This window comes from Oryx dammah, unplaced genomic scaffold, assembly GCF_014754425.2.
Source record: "Oryx dammah isolate SB20612 unplaced genomic scaffold, SCBI_Odam_1.1 HiC_scaffold_6, whole genome shotgun sequence".
Taxonomy (NCBI): domain Eukaryota; kingdom Metazoa; phylum Chordata; class Mammalia; order Artiodactyla; family Bovidae; genus Oryx; species Oryx dammah.
The window spans coordinates 39915020-39935011 of NW_024070190.1; the positions used below are offsets into that span (position 1 = coordinate 39915020).

Genomic DNA, 19992 nt, shown 5'->3' on the forward strand with positions numbered 1-19992 from the left:
AGAAGACCCGAGATTATGAGGAAAGCTCAAATCTAGATGCCCTATCTGAACAGGAACCCAGCGAGCTGGCTGAGCAGGTCTGCCAAGCCCAGGCAAGGTGAAGCTGGTGGGGTGCTGCTGGCAAACAAAGGTGATGCTAAGGTCAGCCGTTTTCCATCATCAATCTAGACTGGACAGGTCCTCAGAATGGTGCTGTCCTTGCACATTCCTGAGGGGCAGTGACTAAGAACCTAAGAATGAGAAGTCTGTGTTGCCAGGGGCCCTGAGGCCTGAGGCTGCAGCTGTTTGGCCAGCTTCAACCCAGTGCTCTGTTACCATTTTAGGAAACGAGCAAATGCTTATGCAGACTGACCAGGTTTTATTCATAGCTTGCACATCTTAGAATTGGTATATTTAAAGTCTCTCCTCCCTCCCACCCCTTTATAATAATAATAGCCAATACTGATCCAGCACTTAGCAAAGACCAGGCATGTTTGAAGCAGTTTCCACGTATTAATGTAAGTGCAGAAGCATGGAAGGTCTGACTTGGGAGAAGGAAGCCTTAGCTATCGTGCTGGAAGAAGCCCTGGATCCACGAGAAGAGAAATGAGTGAGCACCTTGCTACCTATTACTGTAAGAACTTGAGTGAGTCTTGCCTCTCTGGGCCTCAGTTTTCTTATGCGGTGAGGTGTTGAGGCAGGCAGGAGATGAATAGGTTACTATTAATACATGAATGTCAACCCTGAGCCACTAGAGCTGTCTGGGGTGCTATGTTGACTGCGATTCTGAGCCAGTATGGGAAGTACTGCAATCCGTTAGCAACGTCTGCCATGGGCACGAAGGGATGTCATCTACTGGCCTTCTTTGACTAAAGCATTTCTAAGGTCCCCTCCTGCTAGATTGTTTGAAGTCCTTGTTCCAGCCCAAGTGTCTCACTAAGTGTAGTCTCTTTATAAAGTAAAAAGAGAGAGGCTTAGATGAAAAACCTTGGATACTTCATTTCTGTCATTGAGTATGTGGTCTTTGACAAGTAATTTAATCTCCTTAGGTCTCAGTTTATTCATCTACAAAATAAGGATAAAAATATTTAACCTGCATAGTCATCTTCAGGGTTAAACAAATATATAAAGCATTGAAAACAAGACAAAACAACTCCCTTTATGTGCTGGTATATTGAAAATGAATACTGAAGCACTTTTAACTAACATGAGAGCAGCAGCTTCTTTGCAGAAAAAATATTTCCACTTATGAGAATGTGGTGTTCTTTCTAAGGAAGGGAGCATCATTTTCAAGGTGTCTATTTTCTTACAAAAAAGCATTTGGAGTTAGCTCTTTTCCCCATAGTGACAACATGTGAACTAGAATAACTTCATCAAAGCGAGACTTCTCTTGATCAGCCAACCTCAAACTGCTCAGAGCAAGCCATTTAGCTTTTAAGAGGGAACTACTTTTTCAAATAGCTGAATTTGCTTGTGTTCTGAGATAAATGTATTGATTACATGAACTAGTAAACAGACTTATGTAAATATAATTGTGAATGTAATTCCCACATTGAAAAACTTACCAACTTGCCTTCTTTCTTGAGGAATTTTAGAAGTAAATAAAATAGAAAAAAATTCAAGATATAAGAAAATGAATACCTTAATTAAAGGAGAAGAAGAGTTGTTTTATTTCCGATTTTAAGAGTAATGGGTTAATTTTTTAAAAATCACTAGAATCCCACAACTCAGAGCTAAATGCTGTTAGCATTTTCATAATACCTTTTCAGACTGTCTTTTACATACATAAATCTTAAAAATAAATTTACATATATTAATCCATTTCATCCATCTGTCTATTGTGCCTCTATGGTACAGGATCATAACAAACACACAGTTTCATTATTGTTGTTTTTCCCTCTCAATCTGGATGTTTTCATGTCAGTAAGTATCAATATAAACTGACAGTTATTATTTTTCACTGCTAATAGCCTTTGCTTAACCATTCTCTTAGGAGTTTGGTTTGTTCCAATATTTTGTTACTATAAACATCAATAAAATGAACATTCATATATCTTTGTACCTATGTCTTTGAACACTTGCCTGATTATTTCTTTATGACTATTCCTAGAAATTTCTTGCTGAGTTAGAGAATACATTTTGATAACTGTTACTAGACTGTCATCCAAAAAGATTGTTATACATTAAACATTCATAAAAAGTGTATGAGTGTTTGTTTCCCAACTTTCTTGTTATTTTAATTCACAGTTTAAAATTTAACAGAAGAACTAATTAGCACCTTGTTATCTTAAAATATTTTAGTCGCAGCATTTTAAATTTAATAGATGGATCCCACAAAAATGGTGTCATAGATTTTCAAATTTATAATCCTGTTTTCATTTAAATAATTGGAATATAATTCTTAACCAATTTTAAGGTATAATTATGAATCAACTACTGATAAAGGACTTAATTACTGGTCCAAATCAGCAAAATACATATAGCAGATCCCATATTCAAAGTCAGTATACCTAATTTTTTTAAATGCCTATTAAGAAAATGCCTTATATTAGGAGCCACTTTTACATTATTAAAGTATTAAGGATGATGATTCAAGGTTCAAAGTTTACTCATTCTTAAAGGCATTAGTACCTTACTCAATGGCCAGTACTTAATTATTACTTTTTAGATAATAGCCACCAATTTTTTTTAAGTTATTGTAGGGAGAACTTAGAAGAAATTTCATTAGTTTTTCTTTATAAGAAGGAACTATTCTTTTCAAGTTGGTTTTAATTATAAAGAATGATTTTCGTGTACTTCAAAAGAAAACTTCTACTTTGAAAAAAATAAAAAGATCCTGTAGCCCTGTACTTTATGGACCTAATAAGACACTAATAAGAAATGTCCTGAAGATCTTAGTTCTCAGTGGAGCCTTGAACTATAATTTTCTTACATGTGAAAAAAAAAAAAAAGACTACAAGAACCATGTCTTTTTGTTTGTGTGCATGTTTCTAAGATCACAATTTATTAAAGTTTTAGAACATATCAACCATGACATGCTTTAATTTATATTAGAAAAAGTGGGTTTTTGGTCTATAATTCATAATTTCAAGACATTTTTCCATTGGAGTAATCTTATTTTCAAACTGCTCTTTTGTCACTGCTTAAAACTTTTCATCTTATGGTTCAATATCCTTCTTTGTTCACAGCACTTACAGTAAAGAGGGTTTAAACTCTTCAGATGTTGATACACAGTTTGAGTAACAGGAGTGGAGAGCACAGGTCAGGACTAGTGCTGATGGTGGTAGATGACCACATTCACTGCGTCTAGAAATCCACGGCAGCACGTGGGGCTATTGCTACTTTCTTAGTGGGATTCTCTCCAGAGTCAACAAAAGGCAAGCACTAGCCTTATTTAGAGAACAATAACAGAAGCTTAAAGATAAATTTTAGTTCAGTTCAGTTGCTCAGTCGTGTCTTACTCTTTGTAACCCCATGGACTGCAGCACGCCAGGCTTCCCTGTCCATCACCGACTCCCGGAGCTTAATCAAACTCATTTCCATCGAGTCGGTGATGCCAAACTAAAGATAAATTTAGTTTACCCAAATTCAGACAGCTGGTACCCATCTTGACTCAAGATCCCAATTATGACAGAATACGTGAAAACAAAACCAGCACACCTGCTGCTTCACCGGAGCCTGGTTTACTTTTCTTTTTTGTTTCTGGGAGAGGTTGGTACGGTCTTTGTCCCACAGGCTCATCACCTTGAATGGCTGTTAGGTCATGCATACTGAAACTTCGCAAACGTTCAGTTATTGCTCCTTGGCTCTGTTTAACAGAGAAGCGATAGATCCAAGAAAAAAGGTACATTTTAAAATACTTAATATTTTTGCATTTTAACTTTCCCCCAACATTTTATCATGAAGCTGATTCATTTCATAATGAAACTTTCAGAGAAGTTGAAAGACTTCTACAGTGGATACCCATATATCATTTATATTTTGCTGGATCTGGTTTATCACTAATTTACCATCTATCCAACCATCAATCAATTTCTAATGCATTTCAAAGCAAGTTGTAGACATCAGTACATTTCACTCCCAAACATTTCTGCTTTAAATTTAACTTGAAAATGTAAAAAAATATATATATATATAGCATGAGCTTATCCTGACTATAAACATCATCCATAATATTGCTCTCTCCTTTGAGGCTTATATTTATGATTCATAAGAACTTTTTTAAAGTAAAAGAGATGCTGTTTCAAAGCTAAGTCAAGTTAGGAATGGTAATGGCTTTACCTAGAACACCACACACAAAAAATTTAAGAGCCAAAGAATCTTGAGTATGAAACGATATTCAGTTAATTAATTCACCATCTGGCAAAGCATATCTACTACTACAAAATTTGACTTAAAGCCTTAACAATATGGCACTTAACACTAGGCACAAGTGGGTATTTAAAGTTAACTAAAATTGAGAGAAAGAAGAAATTTAGCTCCTTAATTGCACGAGCTACATTTCAAATGCTCACCAGCCACATGTGGCTAGTGACGGCGCAGGTAGAGAGCATCTCCATCACTGCAGAATGCTCAATGCTTTTCATCATTGCACAGCTTTGAAAGGAACATTTCTGAACTTTTCAGACATAACTACATTTCCTCCCAAAGTATAAAGCTTTGTAAAGAGAAAAAAATAATTTCTAAATTTACCCACTTTGAAAATTTGCATAGCATACAGATGACTCATTTCTTATTTATAGATGGATTAAAAATATTCTTCTAAAGGTTTTTTTACACTTATTATTTCTTCTTCCCACACATATGAATTTATGATTGCCTCTACTTATAATGGTACTGTAGAAACTCATCCATAATGGTTCATCTTTAAATTTCGAAGCCTAAGGCATTACAAACATCTTAATGTTACTGCTAATGTGTATTTTACATTGAAGAAAAATGTCTTGATTCATGAGTCTTAGATTAGCTCTCTTAGTGATATCCTCTTATGTCAAACCTGAACACCATTTCCATACCCCACTTAAGCTTTGTAATTTCTACCATAGTCTTTGAATTATGAAAAAGCATAATTAAAGGGTCTAGTGAAAAGTGAAAGTGTTAGTCGCTCAGTCATGTGTGACTCTTTGCGACCATGGACTGTAGCCCACCAGGCTTCTCTGTCCATGGAATTCTCCAGGCACGAATACTGGAATACTGGAGAGGGCTGCCATTCCTTTCTCCAGGGGATCTTCCCGACCCAGGGATTGAACCAGGGTCTCCTGACTGCAGATGGATTCTTTACTGTCTGAGCCACCGAAAGGATCTATATTCTCAATAAAAGTAGTTGGATTCCACATATCTTTAAACATTCTTGACAAGGTTTAAGTTATTATACTCTCTTTTTATCAGACATCATTTATTTATTAAATAGAGGATGACAAAGGACTTCAGACACACACTGAAAGGAAGTGACCAGTGCTCGTCTGAAACACATGCCTCGTTTTCGCAGAACTGTCATTTTCTCTGTTCCAGTCATTGTAGTTCTGTGTCCTCTCAGCAATTCTTGACTTTTTTTTGCCATCGCCAAACAGATGGTAATACACATCCATAATATCCTATATTCTTAACCCCCAAACCCTCCCACTCAAGAAAGTACATCTCAGCATGCAAATAAGTCAAAGTGCTGTTGAATCAGTCTAGCTTTACATCACCCACAGACTTCAGTATCTTTAATGATTATCATCAACTAATTACTTAGGGTGTATCTCACAAATGAACTCACATTAATGTTAGTTCTGTGGCTGTGCTTTATATATTTTGCCTTCGGGGTAAGATTTTAAGAAAATAGAAGAGTGGGACAAATCTTAGGCTTCTTCTGTTCTCTGAGTATACCTGGTACGGGGCTGATACTGAATATGTAATAAGTAAACTATTCTTTTTTGCCTTTTTTTTTTTCATTACTCATGACTGTTACAGAGTTCTCTATAGATAGCAGCATGTTTGAATATGAACACTGGAGTTTATATAGAGAGGTTCAGTACCAAACCACAAGTATGGTCATGGGTATCTACTGGGGTAGATTACACCATTCACTAGGATGTTGCTTCAGGGTTACATGAAAGGTGGGCCAGGACCAACACTGAGATGTGTGTGATCTATATACAGTCAAGATTTTAATGCAGCTCTTGAGTAATCAGCCCTCTAGCCCTGGTATTATCAATCCTCAAAAAAAAAAAAAAAGGCCAGCTACCATACAGGGAAAGGTAAAAAGAGACTGTGTACCTTCCTTGAGGACTCACAGCACTTCAACAGCCATTATCACTTTGAAAAATCATTTCAAATCATTTCTTTTCACTGTATGTTTTCTAATGACCCCAGAATAGAAATAACATGGGAGGAAACTATTATACAACTGTGAACTTCAAAAATACTACATAAATTATAAGTATCCAATGTGACCACTTTAAAGGAGAGGTGTCCCTATAAAATAATTGCATTTAAAGGCAGAGCTATTCCCTCTAATATATTCTGCACAAAAAGTCCATTAATAAGGGAATTATGTTTGCAATAAAATGTTAGGAGAAAATGCCTCCCCTCCACCTCAGAATTCTAAATCATGCAAAATATGGGTGCAAGTGTGCAGTATGGTTATAGTCAGACAGGGATAAATATTAAAAAAAAAAACAGTATAACGTCTAGGCAGATGAGTGATTTCTATTTTTCTCAAAAATTTCTTTATATTACAAAATTTGTCATAGATGGTATAGTGAAATTTTCTTAATTGAAGGATAATTGCTTTACGGTGTGTTGATTTCTGCTGTACAACAATGTGAATCAGCTATAAGTATACATATATCCCCTCCAACTTGAATCTCCCTTCTACCACCCCGCCATCCCAGAAGCCATCACAGAGGGTATAATGAAGTTTTAATTGTTAACATAATATAAGAATTTCTGACCTATTTCTTGATCATCTTTCCAGTATCTAAATCCCTTACTCCCATCATTAAAAGAAAATCTGTTTCTACATTTTGAGGGCACAAGCAGGAAATTATAGCCACTTATCAAAAACAATACTGAAAGATACTTATACTTTGTTTAAATTAATAATGGTTGATTTATTTTCTTGCATTTGGTTTATACACTCTTAAGCTAAAAAGTATAAGAAAAATGAAGACAGGTTCTAGTCTGTGGAGGAAAATATGTGTGGAAACAGCAGTCTTAGTAAGTTGGAAGGGAGTTACTAACCACAAGGTAATTCTATATCCTGCATTTAGATCCTATTCTCTACAGAATTGTATAAACACAGTGTATGTTAAATTTAGTCCTAAAAATCAAAGAGAAAATAACAGAAAGGTTATGATGAGAAAACAAAAGTCAAAGTAATTAAAAAGTATTCTGTGTAACATTTTACATCATTAGACGAAGCGTTCCTGTCTTCAGGGAGCTCAGAGGTCTCAGGGTTTGAATTTAGATGAGCCCAGAACATCTATTTAAGAAACTAAGAATGTGGTGAGGTTGGCTGGGTGGGAGGGCTGGGTTCAAGCTCTGCAAAGAATGCTTTGGCCCAGAAGCAGCTTCCCCAGCTGGCCCCACACAGAAGCTCACTGATACCTGAAAATGTGCATGTCTACTCAAGTATCCAAGCCTATGGATGGCATCTGTAAAAACGGACCATGATGTATGACTCATTCGAACCTCTTTATACCCAACCATCTGCTTTGTTTAAATATTTTGTTTCCTGGTTAAACATTATATTAAAATTACTATGTTGTTGTTTAGCCACTCAGTTGTGTCCATGGACTTTTGCAACCCTATGGACTATAGGCTGCTAGGCCCCTCTGTCCATGGGATTTCCCAAGCAAGTATACTAGAGTAGGTTGCCATTTCCTACTCCAGGGGATCTTCCTGACCCAGGGATTGAACCTGCCTCCCCAGTACTGCAGGTGGATTCTTTACCGCTGAGCCACCAGGGAAGCCTCATGGAGGAATTTACTGCGCTTATCATCACCTTTGTATAAAATCTTCAACCTATCCTCAGAATTTTTAAATTAAGAATTAAAAAATATAATCAGCAGTGCTTTGTAATCTTATAAGCATACCAGCAATTCTTTATGGAATAATTTTCAGGACACTGTTCAATAATGAGTAGTCATTAAGCTTTATTTCTTATTGATCCTTGACATACTACATTATAACTGAGAATAAGGATAGTCTGCAGTTTTTAGGGAAATGTCTTGTCTTTATAGATATTTAACACAATCTGATCAAGCCAAGAATGGACGGCATTTGCATTAAGTGAGTACTCTATTTTCATGGTTTTAAGATTAAAGCAATATATATTTATTGAAGAATGTTTGTAACAGAGAAAAATGTAAAAGAGAAAGATGATCTATAACCCATCACCCAAATTACATGTACATATTTACATATCCTTTAAGCCTTTTCTGACTTACCATACTTTCACAGCAGGGTTTCTCGACCTCAGCATTAGTGTGATTTTGGTCTAGATAATTTTTTTGTGTGTTGGGAAGCCATTCTGTAAGCAGCATACTTGTCCTTTCCCTAAGATGCCGGTAGCAGCACCTCTGCCTCAGTTGGGACAACCCAAAACCTCTCCAGACATTACCAAAATTGCCCCCGGCTGAGAACCATCATTTTCGAGTAGGAGTTTTTCTAAGTCAGTTTTTACCCCTTCATTTTACATGTAAGAACATGGATACTTGGAGAGATCAGTGCAGATGACTGCCCTAAATCTCATGGCTAATTAGTGACAGAATCAGGGCTAAAAAATGCTGACAACTCAACTGCTACAGAATTCAACTTTCATTATAACATTGTGCTTGCCTAGATTGCAGAGAAAAAAAAAAGATATTTCTTCTCCATTGTCTGAAGAAGGGCTCTCTTTTTTTATACAGATGATACTAAGCAGCTGAATCTTCTCAAATTCTTTCACAAACAGAAAGCCGTTAAAACAGACAGCAAGATGTCAGGATTTCTGACCTAACCGTCATTATTTACAGTCAATAAGATTTCAGAAATTTTAACTGTAAGGCTCTCATTTCTGTGATAATTGATTTCTTTAAAAAATAATATCTGCTAAAGAATTCACCAAGAAAAGGCTGCTAGAGAAAATCCTAAGAGGTGCTTAATACGACTAACAGTTCTCTTCTTCATCTGCCCTTCATTCAGCAGGAGCGTTGCTCGTCTGTACAAAAGCCGTCGGCAATTCTCATGTGAAAGCTATGGGACATTGAACATCCTCAGCAAAATCCTTGAAGCTCCTTCATATGTTTGTGCTTTGCTCAGCCAAAATAAACTTGTACACTGACCTTGTGAACAGATGCCGGGTAATGAGGTCACAGAACTAACATTTTCAGAAAATTGCTTTACGGTGTAATAAATGTTCTGATTAGATTCCTGGTTTCATCTTTAACATGCTCAGGCGGTTCAACTTGGGAAACCTAGCCAGGGGTATTGCCAGTCTTTAAAGGTCACACTGAGAGTTCAGTATTTTTAGTCTGAAAGATATTTTTAACAAACCATATATTGTAAAAAAAAAAAAAAAAAAAAAGTTTAATAATTCTCAAGTCTTACTATTAGCTTTCCTGCAGTTTCTCCTTAAACTTGACCTATTTCCTATTTCGGTTTCAATTTATTCTTCAGCAGGAAGTGTCTGGTTCAGTGAATCTTCCATCACAGTCAGTGCCTTTCCTTGACATCTCTAGAGATGAAACTAATTTCCCCTACCTTAAAGCAGGCACAGTAAAACTTGAGGCAAATAGTGTTAACATTATGCTGTGTTCAGCATATTTAATGACCATTTCTAATGAAGAAAATCCAGTATGGTTGATGCCAACATTCCTCTGCTCATCGGGAGAATGATGAGGGTTGCCTCATCATATCAAGTTCACTATACACAGTGAACTCGATAACAAAAGGATCACAAGATCACAAGCAAAAAGAGAGAGTTCCAAAGTGAATTCAAGTTACAGTGGGTTTGTTTTGCAGTGGTAACTTAGATAATTTTTATGCTGTTTCCTGCCTTTGAAGTGGGGAGGTGTTTTTAATTTGTTAAATGTATAAATAAAGACAAGCAATAGATCACAAAGAAGCTAGAGAAATATAGGTATGGGATCACTTTTATAGTCTTTCTACGAAAAGGTGTTTCAGTAAGATAATGCTTATTTTACTTTTTATTTATTTATTTTGTCTGCACCCTGAGGCTTTGGGATATTAGGTTCCTGACCAGGGATTGAACTCTGGCCCTTGCAGTGAAAGCACGAAATCCTCACCACTGGACCACCAGGGAATTACTAGATAATGCTTTTTTTTTTAATAGTGGAGGGCAAAGGGTAGGCTCTAAGCAACCAAATATGAGATAAAATTTTCAGTCAGTGGATACAGATATTCAGCTTGACAGTAGTGGCCTGAAAGGGTAGGGACTGTATCTGTTTTGTTCATTGCTACATCCCAAGCACCTACCATACAGTAGGCATTAAATACAAACCTAGGTGGTCAATACATTAAATATCTATTAAATAAACATATAGGATGTTAAATATCAATGGCAGCAAAGTATGTATAAAATAAAAATAAATGAAGGAATGAAGAAAGATAAGCCAGTTGGGGTCTCTGGTTCCTCATGTAGAGGTTGGAAGTAGTAAGTCAAAATAAGATAAATATCCCACAAAACAGTTATGAGTCTCACAGAGTAGGTAGGATTATAAGCCATATTTAAGTGTTAAAGTGAAGAGGGCAAATGAGATTTATGTGCGTCTATGTTTCCTAAAAACAGTGCTCTAAAATGTCTAAAAACTAAATTTCAACATCAAAAATTGTGTTGAAATTTAGTTTTTAGTTTTTCGCCACAGAGTCAAGTTGAATGTTGCTTTTAAGTACAGAAAATTCAGAAAGCATCTTCTTGGGGGTGTAAATAAATAACATGTACTTGATTTGTGATGCTAAATAATGCTAAATTTTATAACAAAGAAAGCAAGAAACCTTTGATCCTCTCTCTCCATCCCCCTGCAGGCAACCGCTTTAAAACCTCTACTTTCTTATGCAGCAGACCAGACCAGGACTTGAGTTCTGCTCTGCCTCATTTTCTCCTCCCTGCCATCCTCCCCAAGCAGAAGTTATGTAAAGGCTGATGGTTATTTGGAAAGTCATACTCAGAACTTTCTGAAGCTGAAACCTATTTTCTTTCCACATACTACACACCAAAACCAATAATGCCATGGGATTTAAAATCAACCACACTAATTACTACATGCAAAGAAATCCAAAAGCCATAATGCGAATTTTCACATAAGGCATTCCTTTGATAATTTGGCTTGCAAAACACAACACATGACATTAGTAATTGGCTAAGTAAAATCTTAAGTTTTACGAACAGAAATTTTTCATGCCTTATTTTGAATAATCAGTTACCTCAAATTGGTTGAAGTATGGGTGCAGAAGTAAGCCAGAAATCCTACCAAGATATTGCCATGGAGAGAGAGAGGGAAAAAAACAGCAAAGACAGAGAAAGAAAGAATGGTCATCTTTACTAAAGGTTATTTACTCAAAACTATTTTAAGGTTATAAAGTAGGAAGATTATGACAAAATGACATTTTTCCAGTATGTTTTATTTACTATCTCTCATTCTGTCATCAATTAAGAGTTCAAAATATCCAACAATTATAGAAGACATGTTAAAATATCTTTAAAATCGTCTACTTGTTGTTTTCTAATATTACAAAAATAAACAGAAGGTAAATTTGTGCCAAAATTTATAATGACCTGAAATAAAAAGCCACCCTGCTTTGTTCACTGGCAATGTGACACTAGATTAAAAAAAAAGGTAAATAAAAAATTACCTTCACTGCTGCAGTGACGGCAGCAGTAGCTGCTAAATTTAAACCTTGCCGCCCAAAGTTTACCATAGTTTCATAGCCTCGTTCTTTTGCTTGGACAATATAATCATCAATTTCCTGGAGGAAAAAAAAATCAAGTTCGTAGATATTAATTTTATTTAAAAAGAATGTCAAGAAGCTGAAAACTAGGACTTTCCCCCAAAATATTAACAGTTTCGCTCATTTTATAGCATGCAACAGGTGATGATGAAACACATTTCTAACAAATGATTTGTGGAAATAATTTATACATCTTACCCTTTCCTTTGAAGAAAGTAGTGGATGAAGGAATTTTCTGTATATTAAACTTGCTCCTCTGGTATAAGGAGAGAGTAGCCATATGACAAAAGCAATCTTAAGCTCATAGTAGAGGGGGAACCTGACAAGAAAATATTTGAAAAGGATGCTGGTGAAAATAAACGACAGACAATGAGGACATCACACACACAGTTTTTTTTTTTAAAGTTCAGTCACTGAGTTACGCTTTCACAGGTAAGAAATTGTGATCAGGAAAACAACTATGTTTGAACTGACAAATTAATCTCACTAATTATACAGATCAGAGCAGCCTGGCCCCTTGCAGCGATTAACAACTTCTAGTTCAAAGTTGTTCCATTCATGTACATTTCAAAAAAAAACCACACAAACAAAACTGTTTACTTCTGGCTGCACCTCCACAGATGCTGGATCTTAGACCAGGGATCAAACCTGCACCCCTTGCATTGGAAGGAAGAGTCTTAACCACTGGACTGCCAAGGAAGTTCCAAGATTGCTCTCTATAGGCAAAGACAGACAAGCTGCCAAACTAACTGGAGCAGTTCAGAGAGGTCATTCAGTTCAGGTTCAGTTCAGTTGCTCAGTCGTGTCCGACTCTTTGCGACCCCAGGGACTGCAGCACGCCCTGGCCTCCCTGTCCATCACCAACTCCTGGAGTTCACTCAAACTGGTGCCCATTGAGTTGGTGATGCCATGCAACCATCTCATCCTCTGTCATTCCCTTCTCCTCCTGCCTTCAATCTTTCCCAGCATCAGGGTCTTTTCAAATGAGTCAGTTCATCAGGTGGCCAAAGTATTGGGGAGTTTCAGCCTCAGCATCAGTCCTTCCAATGAATACCCAGGACTGATCTCCTTTAGAATGGACTGGTTGGATCTCCTTGCAGTCCAAGGGACTCTCAAGAGTCTTCTCCAACACCACAGTTCAAAGCATCAATTCTTCTGTGCTCAGCTTTCTTTATAGTCCAACTCTCACATCCATACATGACCACTGGAAAAACCATAGCCTTGACTAGACGGACCTTTGTTGGCAGAGGTCATTAAAAGCATCTCACCAGGACAGTAAGGTGTACCCGCCCTGTCTGCAGAGCCTAGCTGCCGTGGCATTAGCAGGACATACCTCTCAAGCGTTAGGTGTGTTTTTAAGCATTTATAAGCTCCAAGTGTGCAATGTTACCCCATATGCACATATCCTTCTCTTAGAGCTCCCAGAAAACATCCCCTCCAATTTCATTTGGCCAGAATTGCAGCACTTGACAGACCTAAATTGTTCACTTGAAAGGACAATGGAATTGCCATTGTGGTAACCTGGAAATCAGAGTTATATACCCGTGCCCCTTCCCACTTGGGTTTTTCAGCATCTTCTCCCACAGGCTGACTACACTTCTTCAAGCAAGGACCGTGGGTTTAGTCATGTGACCTGCTCTGGGCAACAGAATGTGAGTGCAACATATGTTAAATGCAAAGCAAAGCTTTAAATGTCCTTTGACTCCCTCACTTCAACACCCCCCAACCTCTTGCTTTCAAATTCTGCTTTCTGTCATGAGAATATCTGCTTCTTCAGGCCTGGTCCATGAACAAGAAGACATTTAAAACTGAGCTGAGCTCAGCAAGGCTGGCAGCTGAGCATTTGTCTTCATGTACTCTGAGCAAGAAATGAATGTTTGTTTTTTAACCCATTGTGCTTTTAGGGTGCTTTGTTGCCATATCGAAAGTTAAGTAAAAGAGCACAAGGGAACAAGCATCCTGTGGTCTATGCACTACCAAGAGACATGATAAAAAATCTGGGCTCTTCTGATGAGACAGGTGAGCAGGGGGCAGTGAGGACGGACTACTGTGTGGACGTTGAAGGGTTTCTGCCCAGTGCAATTACAGAGGAGTCTCTGGACTTCCTTGCTCATGACAAGCTTTTTCTACCTTGTTTACTTTTTAATAGTGTATATATATACATTTGCAACCAGAAAAAAGGAGATGCATTTAAATAGAGAACATGGATACTTAAAGAAACCTAGCATGGTTTAGAATCTGTTCTGCCACTTAAAAACAAACAAACAAACAAACAAAAAACACTTCCCAAATCCCTTTACCAAAACATAACAGATAAATGAACTGTGGGACAGAAGGAGGAAGAGAAAGATGGATGCAGATACAGAGAAGTTGATACATAAGGGCTGGTTGTGAAGAACATTTAAGTCTCATGACTTCTATTTTTTCTGAGCCATCCAATGTGACCTAGTGTGCTATGAGAATATGATGAGACTTACAAAGTCAGAAAGACAGTTAAAGCAGAGAACAGTAAAGATTTGAAACAGAAACAGGAGGGAATGGAAGTAGCCACTGACCAAAAAGCAAGTAAAAGGAATGGTGACTTTCAAATTGATACCTATCTGAGCAACTGATTGATTTCTTTTCAGCTCAGTTGGTAGCCTGGGTAAAGAAGGAAAGAGGAGTGTGGTTGGGCTGATTTAAGTTGGGGGTTTGTGCAGTAAGGCTGGTTGAAGATAGTGGCGAGATAGTAAAAGTTTAGAGTTGTAAAAACGACTTCTCCAAGCGATGGCAAGGTATAGTTGGAAATATACTACTGAAATATAGCACAAGCAGATTCAGGTTGTTTCACTAAGAATGACTTCTCAGTAAAATGTTCGATCCTTGAGGATAGAAACACGTTTCAATTCTGCCTCATGCTGTTTGGAATAGGGCAGCCAAGGAGCTGGTGTTGGGAGTGGGTGGTGGCCGTGTGGACTTGATGTCATCCAGTTTGAATGTTTGTGGATAAGAATTTTAAGGGTGGGAGGGAAGTGCTAAAACCAGAAGGTGTGGGCTTCAAAAGAGGAGTTTGCTTAGGAAATATTAATAAAGAAAAAATAGTGTGAAGTCATCAGAGTGTGGAAAAAAGATAATGACAACCAAATTTTCTCTGTTCCGAGATCCTGGGACGTGTGTGGGGGAAGGGCGGGAGGAAGCGGCATGTGGGTGGGAGGATGAACTGCCTTTAGGTGGGGGACCCCACAAAGAAGGAAATGTCCTCGTGGGGAAACCAGGTAAAGGGAATGATACAGTGGATAATTAGGTAGACCGAGGAAATTCATTTAGTTAGGGATGGACTTCCTTGGTGGTCCAGTGGTTAAGAATCCTCCTTGCACTGCAGGGGACACAAATTTGATCCCTGTTTGTTCCCCTGTTTGGGGAACTAAGATCCCACAAGCCACAGAGCAACTAAGCCCATGTGTCACAAGGAAAGATCCGCCGCGAGGCAGCAAAGATCTCACATGCTGCAACTAAGACATGACATAGCTAAAGAAATAAGTAAACATTTTAAAAATTTATTAAAAAAAAAAATCTCTTCGTTTACAGCAAGAGCAGGATAAGAACGGAGGACACCAGATAAGAGTCTACATTATGGATATTTCTCAATGCTAGAACTTACCAAGCGACTGTTTGATCTGCTACTGTTTCAATTACAGTATACAGGGCAAAGACAATCCAGTACATCATCCATCGAACCTGCAAGTGATAGAAATACTTATGAAATAATAGACCAAAATTATTTGCGACTCTGAAGAGTCGTATATATCATATATAGTGAAAGTGAAGTCGCTCAGTCATGTCCGACTCTTTGTGACCCTATGGACTGTAGCCTACCAGGCTCCTCTGTCCATGGGATTTTCCAGGCTGGAGTGGATTGCCATTTCCTTCTCCAATCATACATAGTATGTTGGATTAAATGAAGAAGGTGATGGTTTAATTTTCAACAGGTTTTATGTCTGACTTCCTCACGTCACCACATCATTTGTCCTGGGATACAAGAATTGAAGGATAACAAACCTCTAGGCTTAATACAGTATAATGTAGGAACCTAAATGAAAAAATAGGACATATTTTTCTTAACTGGAGGAAAATTCTTTAAAAGATCTTATTACTTGCTTCTTTATGAAGACTATCAACTGTTTAATTATTATAGAAACCATATAGTATGATATGGCCGCATTTAATGTTTATTTGTCTTTTAAATTTTGCATGCTTTATTTCTCAATATATCCGTCTTTGGAAACCAAAGACTGATCCTGGATTTGCTACATCCATAATGCTCGTCACCCACTTTGAAAGTCTAAGGTTAGTGTCTTCTTCCTCCTTCCCTAAACATGAGCCTGTCACCTTTTACATATCCTTTTCCTTCTTCTACTCTAATACTGTAAGAGTTGATGCAATAAGCCAAGTATTTATGTTCCCTCAAAATTCGTAGTTTGAAATCCTAACTCCAAATGTGGGAGGTTATTAGATCATGAGTCCTCACGAATGTGACTGGTGACACAGCAAAAAGATGGCCATCTATCAACCAGGAAGAGGGCCCTCGTCAAATGCAGAATCTACCCGCATTCTGATCTTGGAAGTCTTAGCCTCCTGAACGGTGAGAATAAATTTCTGTTGTTTTTAAAGTTACAGCACTCTGAATGGACTAAGAGAGTAATTCAGGATATTTTTACCTCTTGTCTGGACTAGGGCATCTTATAAGGCCCCTGAGACTCTGTCTTTGTAGCAATCCTTCTCACAGAATGGTGCCATATTCATTTTTCTTGAACTCATTCTCACAAATTTATACCTTTCCACCTCCCTAAGCACACAGACTCTTTTCTCACTCACATAGGTTGGGTTTTGGGTAAGGGTTAAAATTTCTGCTTTCTCAATAATATAATTACAGCTAACACAAAAAATCATGCCGACTATAGACCAGAGACTGTGCTAAGAGCATCACATGTATTAATTCACTTATCCTCCACAACAGCATTATGAAATAGACTACATAAGTATGTAATTATAAGGAGCGGGTAGCACAGAGAGGTATTCAAGTTCATTTGGCCAGAATTTGAATCCAGACTGCCTGACTCTCAAACTGGTGCTATTATCCGATTGTATCATGTACAGAAAGGAATGAGGAATAATTGCTGAACGTGAGGTCCAAGAATAACCACTACTTCCCTATTCTCATCACAATAAGATGACAAAAAAAAAATTAGGTCTCTATAATTAGTTTAAAAATTGACCTATTTAGTTTTAATGCAGATGCTTCTCTGGGTATTTTATAAATATGAAACTATAATTCAGGTAGCTTTAACAGTTTTCTGTTTGGAAAAATCAATTAATAACAGCCATGAATAACTTTCGAAACAATGTGTTGTAACATATGAAGAGTAATCTACCTTGTGTGTGTGTGTGTATGTGTGTGTACTGTTGGTCAGTTGTGTCTGACTCGTGACCCCACAGACTATAGCCTGCCAGGCTCCTCTGTTCATGGGATTTCCCAGACAAGAATACTGGAGTGGGTTCCCACTTCCTTCTTTAGGGGATCTTCCCAGCCCAGGGACTGAACCCGTGTCTCCTGTGTCTCCTGCACTGCAGGCAGATACTTTACCACTGAGCCACCTGGGAAGCCCAGTTTACTTCACTTAAGAGCTTAAAAAACTGCCCGAAGCAAATAGCACATTGCTGTTGCTGCTAAGTCGCTTCAGTCATGTCCAACTCTGCGCGACCCCAGAGACAGCAGCCCACCAGGCTCCCCCGTCCCTGGGATTCTCCAGGCAAGAACACTGGAGTGGGTTGCCATTTCCTTCTCCAATGCATGAAAGTGAAAGGTGAAAGTGAAGTCGCTCAGTCATGTCTGACTCTTAGCGACCCCATGGACTGCACCTACCACACTCCTCCATCCAAGGGATTTTCCAGGCAAGAGTACTGGAGTGGGGTGCCATTTCCTTCTCCAAAATAATACATTATCTACAATGAAACTGATTTATGATTATCATCTCAAATTAAAAAAAAAGTTAGACTAAATATTCCCTTCAGTTTTTCACTTTTCATGAGTTACTTTACTCCCTCACTGCCGCCAATTCCAAGCTTTTTGTCCCAGTATGGAGATTTTTTTCCAGGGTTAAAATCCTATGTGTTTTCTCTTGCTGCCCCCTTCTTTTAAAAGCAAAGTGAGGCTCTCACACAAATTCATTCATTTAGCCTTTCCAAATCAAACATTAATTTAGTACTTTTACCTTTCAACTGTATTCACAAGGTTATCCTCTAAAAAAGAAATGAAAGGGAAAAGCCTGGAAACAAAACAGTGCACTTTTATAAGGCTAGAAGAGACCCTGCAGGTGATCAAGTTTTTTTGAAGCCTTTATTGAAAACAACTGTAAAACAATTACAAAAAAACACACACCCTGCTCTTGTTGGTCCTTCTAGGTCCTTCTATTCTATTCACTGTAGGACTCTTGAGGAGACTCTAAGAAATCCCAGTGCTCCATGGGGCAGAGTTCAAAAATAAATAACACGGCAAACTCCTCTCCTTTTACTGAGGGCCAAAATAAGTAAGTCGTGCAAGAGGCTGAGCTGGGAAATGGGCACAGGGCCATAGGCTACAATGAAGCCTGAAAAAGGCAGATTTTCAAACAAGAGGTTGCTGGCAGATCAATCATTTCATTTCTCTCTCTCTCCCTCTCGCACTTAGCACAAGGATTTCAGTGTAAACCTTACCACCTTCTTTCCTGGGAAAGTGGCAGCTTAAGTTAACTGGTCTCTCTCATAGGAAGTTTAGGAAACTTTCAGAAAAATGAATGATTTAAGTCAATGCTTGTTATTTTTTCATTATTTTGTATTTTCATCATTTTACTATTTCACAACCCTCATTATGGCTGTGATCTTCCAAATGGATAAGAACGAAAAACAACACTCCACAAATAGTCATAATTTACCCAATAGAGTTGAACAGTATGGGTAGTTAATGTTTGGTGATACTCTCTGAAATACTAGTTCTCAAATAGACTTGAGCTGCTAGAGTCCCATACATTGCAAAGGCACTTTGACTTCAGTAAAGTCAAGTACTTACCTAGTTTTCGAATTCATTTGATTTATTTTTATTTGTTAATTTTTGGCTGCGCCGGGTATTAGTTGTGCCGTGTGATCTCTCAGTTGCAGCATGTGGGATCTAGTTCCTTGACCAGGGAGAGAACCTGTGCCCCTTGCATTGACAGCACAGAGTCTTAGCCACTGGATCATCAGAGAAGTTCTTCAAATTCATTTTAAAACCCACCAAATATATAAGTGCTTTCACATATATAGTGTTTATCTCTAAAAAAAAAGACTATATTTATTTAGGTTGTGAGAATATTAAATAATGCCAAAAATTTAAAAAGGAGAAAAGAAGAGAAAGAACGCTGTCTTTTTCATTAAAAAACAACAAACTATACAATTAATAGCGCATCCCTGGTCATTTTCCTGTTGTATTGGCTCAATTTTATATAAGCAAAACCCCATAGTTCTAATTTATCTTTAACGAATATATTCTTTGACAATCTGCTCTCATAAATTTATGTGTTTTTTTTTGTTTTCCTTATTAGAAATATGGACCTTAACAATAGTTGAATTGAGTTAATAATTAAATGAATGCAGTGAGTGTGTGTTATTCATGTGAGCAAGTATGAAGAAAGTTAACTTTGAGAAGATACTGCTTTCTTTTTCCCATTAATGGATTTGGTTGGGATTTTACACCAAATGATTACTCAGCAAACCTTTTATGAAAACTATACCTCAAGGCTGCTCAGCCTACTCTTTAAGGTCTAGCCCAAAGAAAATAACAGAATGAAGTCAAGGTCAAAAAGAAGGGAAGAAAGAAAAGAGCGATACACAAAACGATAATTAAAAATATGTTAAGGTAAAATAGATGGACAGAAAAGATCAATAACAAAATGTAGTACTCAAACCGAAACACTGGTAGGAAAACAATGCAAATCGATAATCTCATGATTGTATAAAACCAAGTCTAATAGAAATAAATGCTATTAAGATGTTATGCAAATAAAAGTCAGTAACTTAACAGGC

At 37.5% G+C, this 19992-nt stretch overlaps 1 protein-coding gene and 1 long non-coding RNA gene across 4 annotated transcripts in view; one reads left to right on the forward strand and one right to left on the reverse strand.

The window, feature by feature from the left end:
- REEP3 (receptor accessory protein 3) overlaps positions 1 to 19992 on the reverse strand; it is a 100468-nt gene that overhangs the window by 9245 nt on the left and 71231 nt on the right. For 2 of the 3 annotated variants that reach the window (XM_040242289.1, XM_040242290.1), the window contains exons 3-6: positions 15557 to 15633; positions 12115 to 12235; positions 11821 to 11934; positions 3640 to 3787 (exon numbers count right to left, since the gene is read on the reverse strand). In XM_040242289.1, coding sequence (XP_040098223.1) covers positions 3640 to 3787; positions 11821 to 11934; positions 12115 to 12235; positions 15557 to 15633 — 460 coding nt within the window. Of the gene's footprint in view, positions 1 to 3639; positions 3788 to 11820; positions 11935 to 12114; positions 12236 to 15556; positions 15634 to 18334; positions 18543 to 19992 lie in introns of all 3 variants that reach the window. The other variant, XM_040242291.1, reaches the window with a different exon arrangement.
- On the forward strand, positions 368 to 9375 carry LOC120865226. The gene is made up of 2 exons (XR_005721333.1): positions 368 to 589; positions 9151 to 9375. It is a non-coding gene; the product is annotated as an uncharacterized LOC120865226 (long non-coding RNA).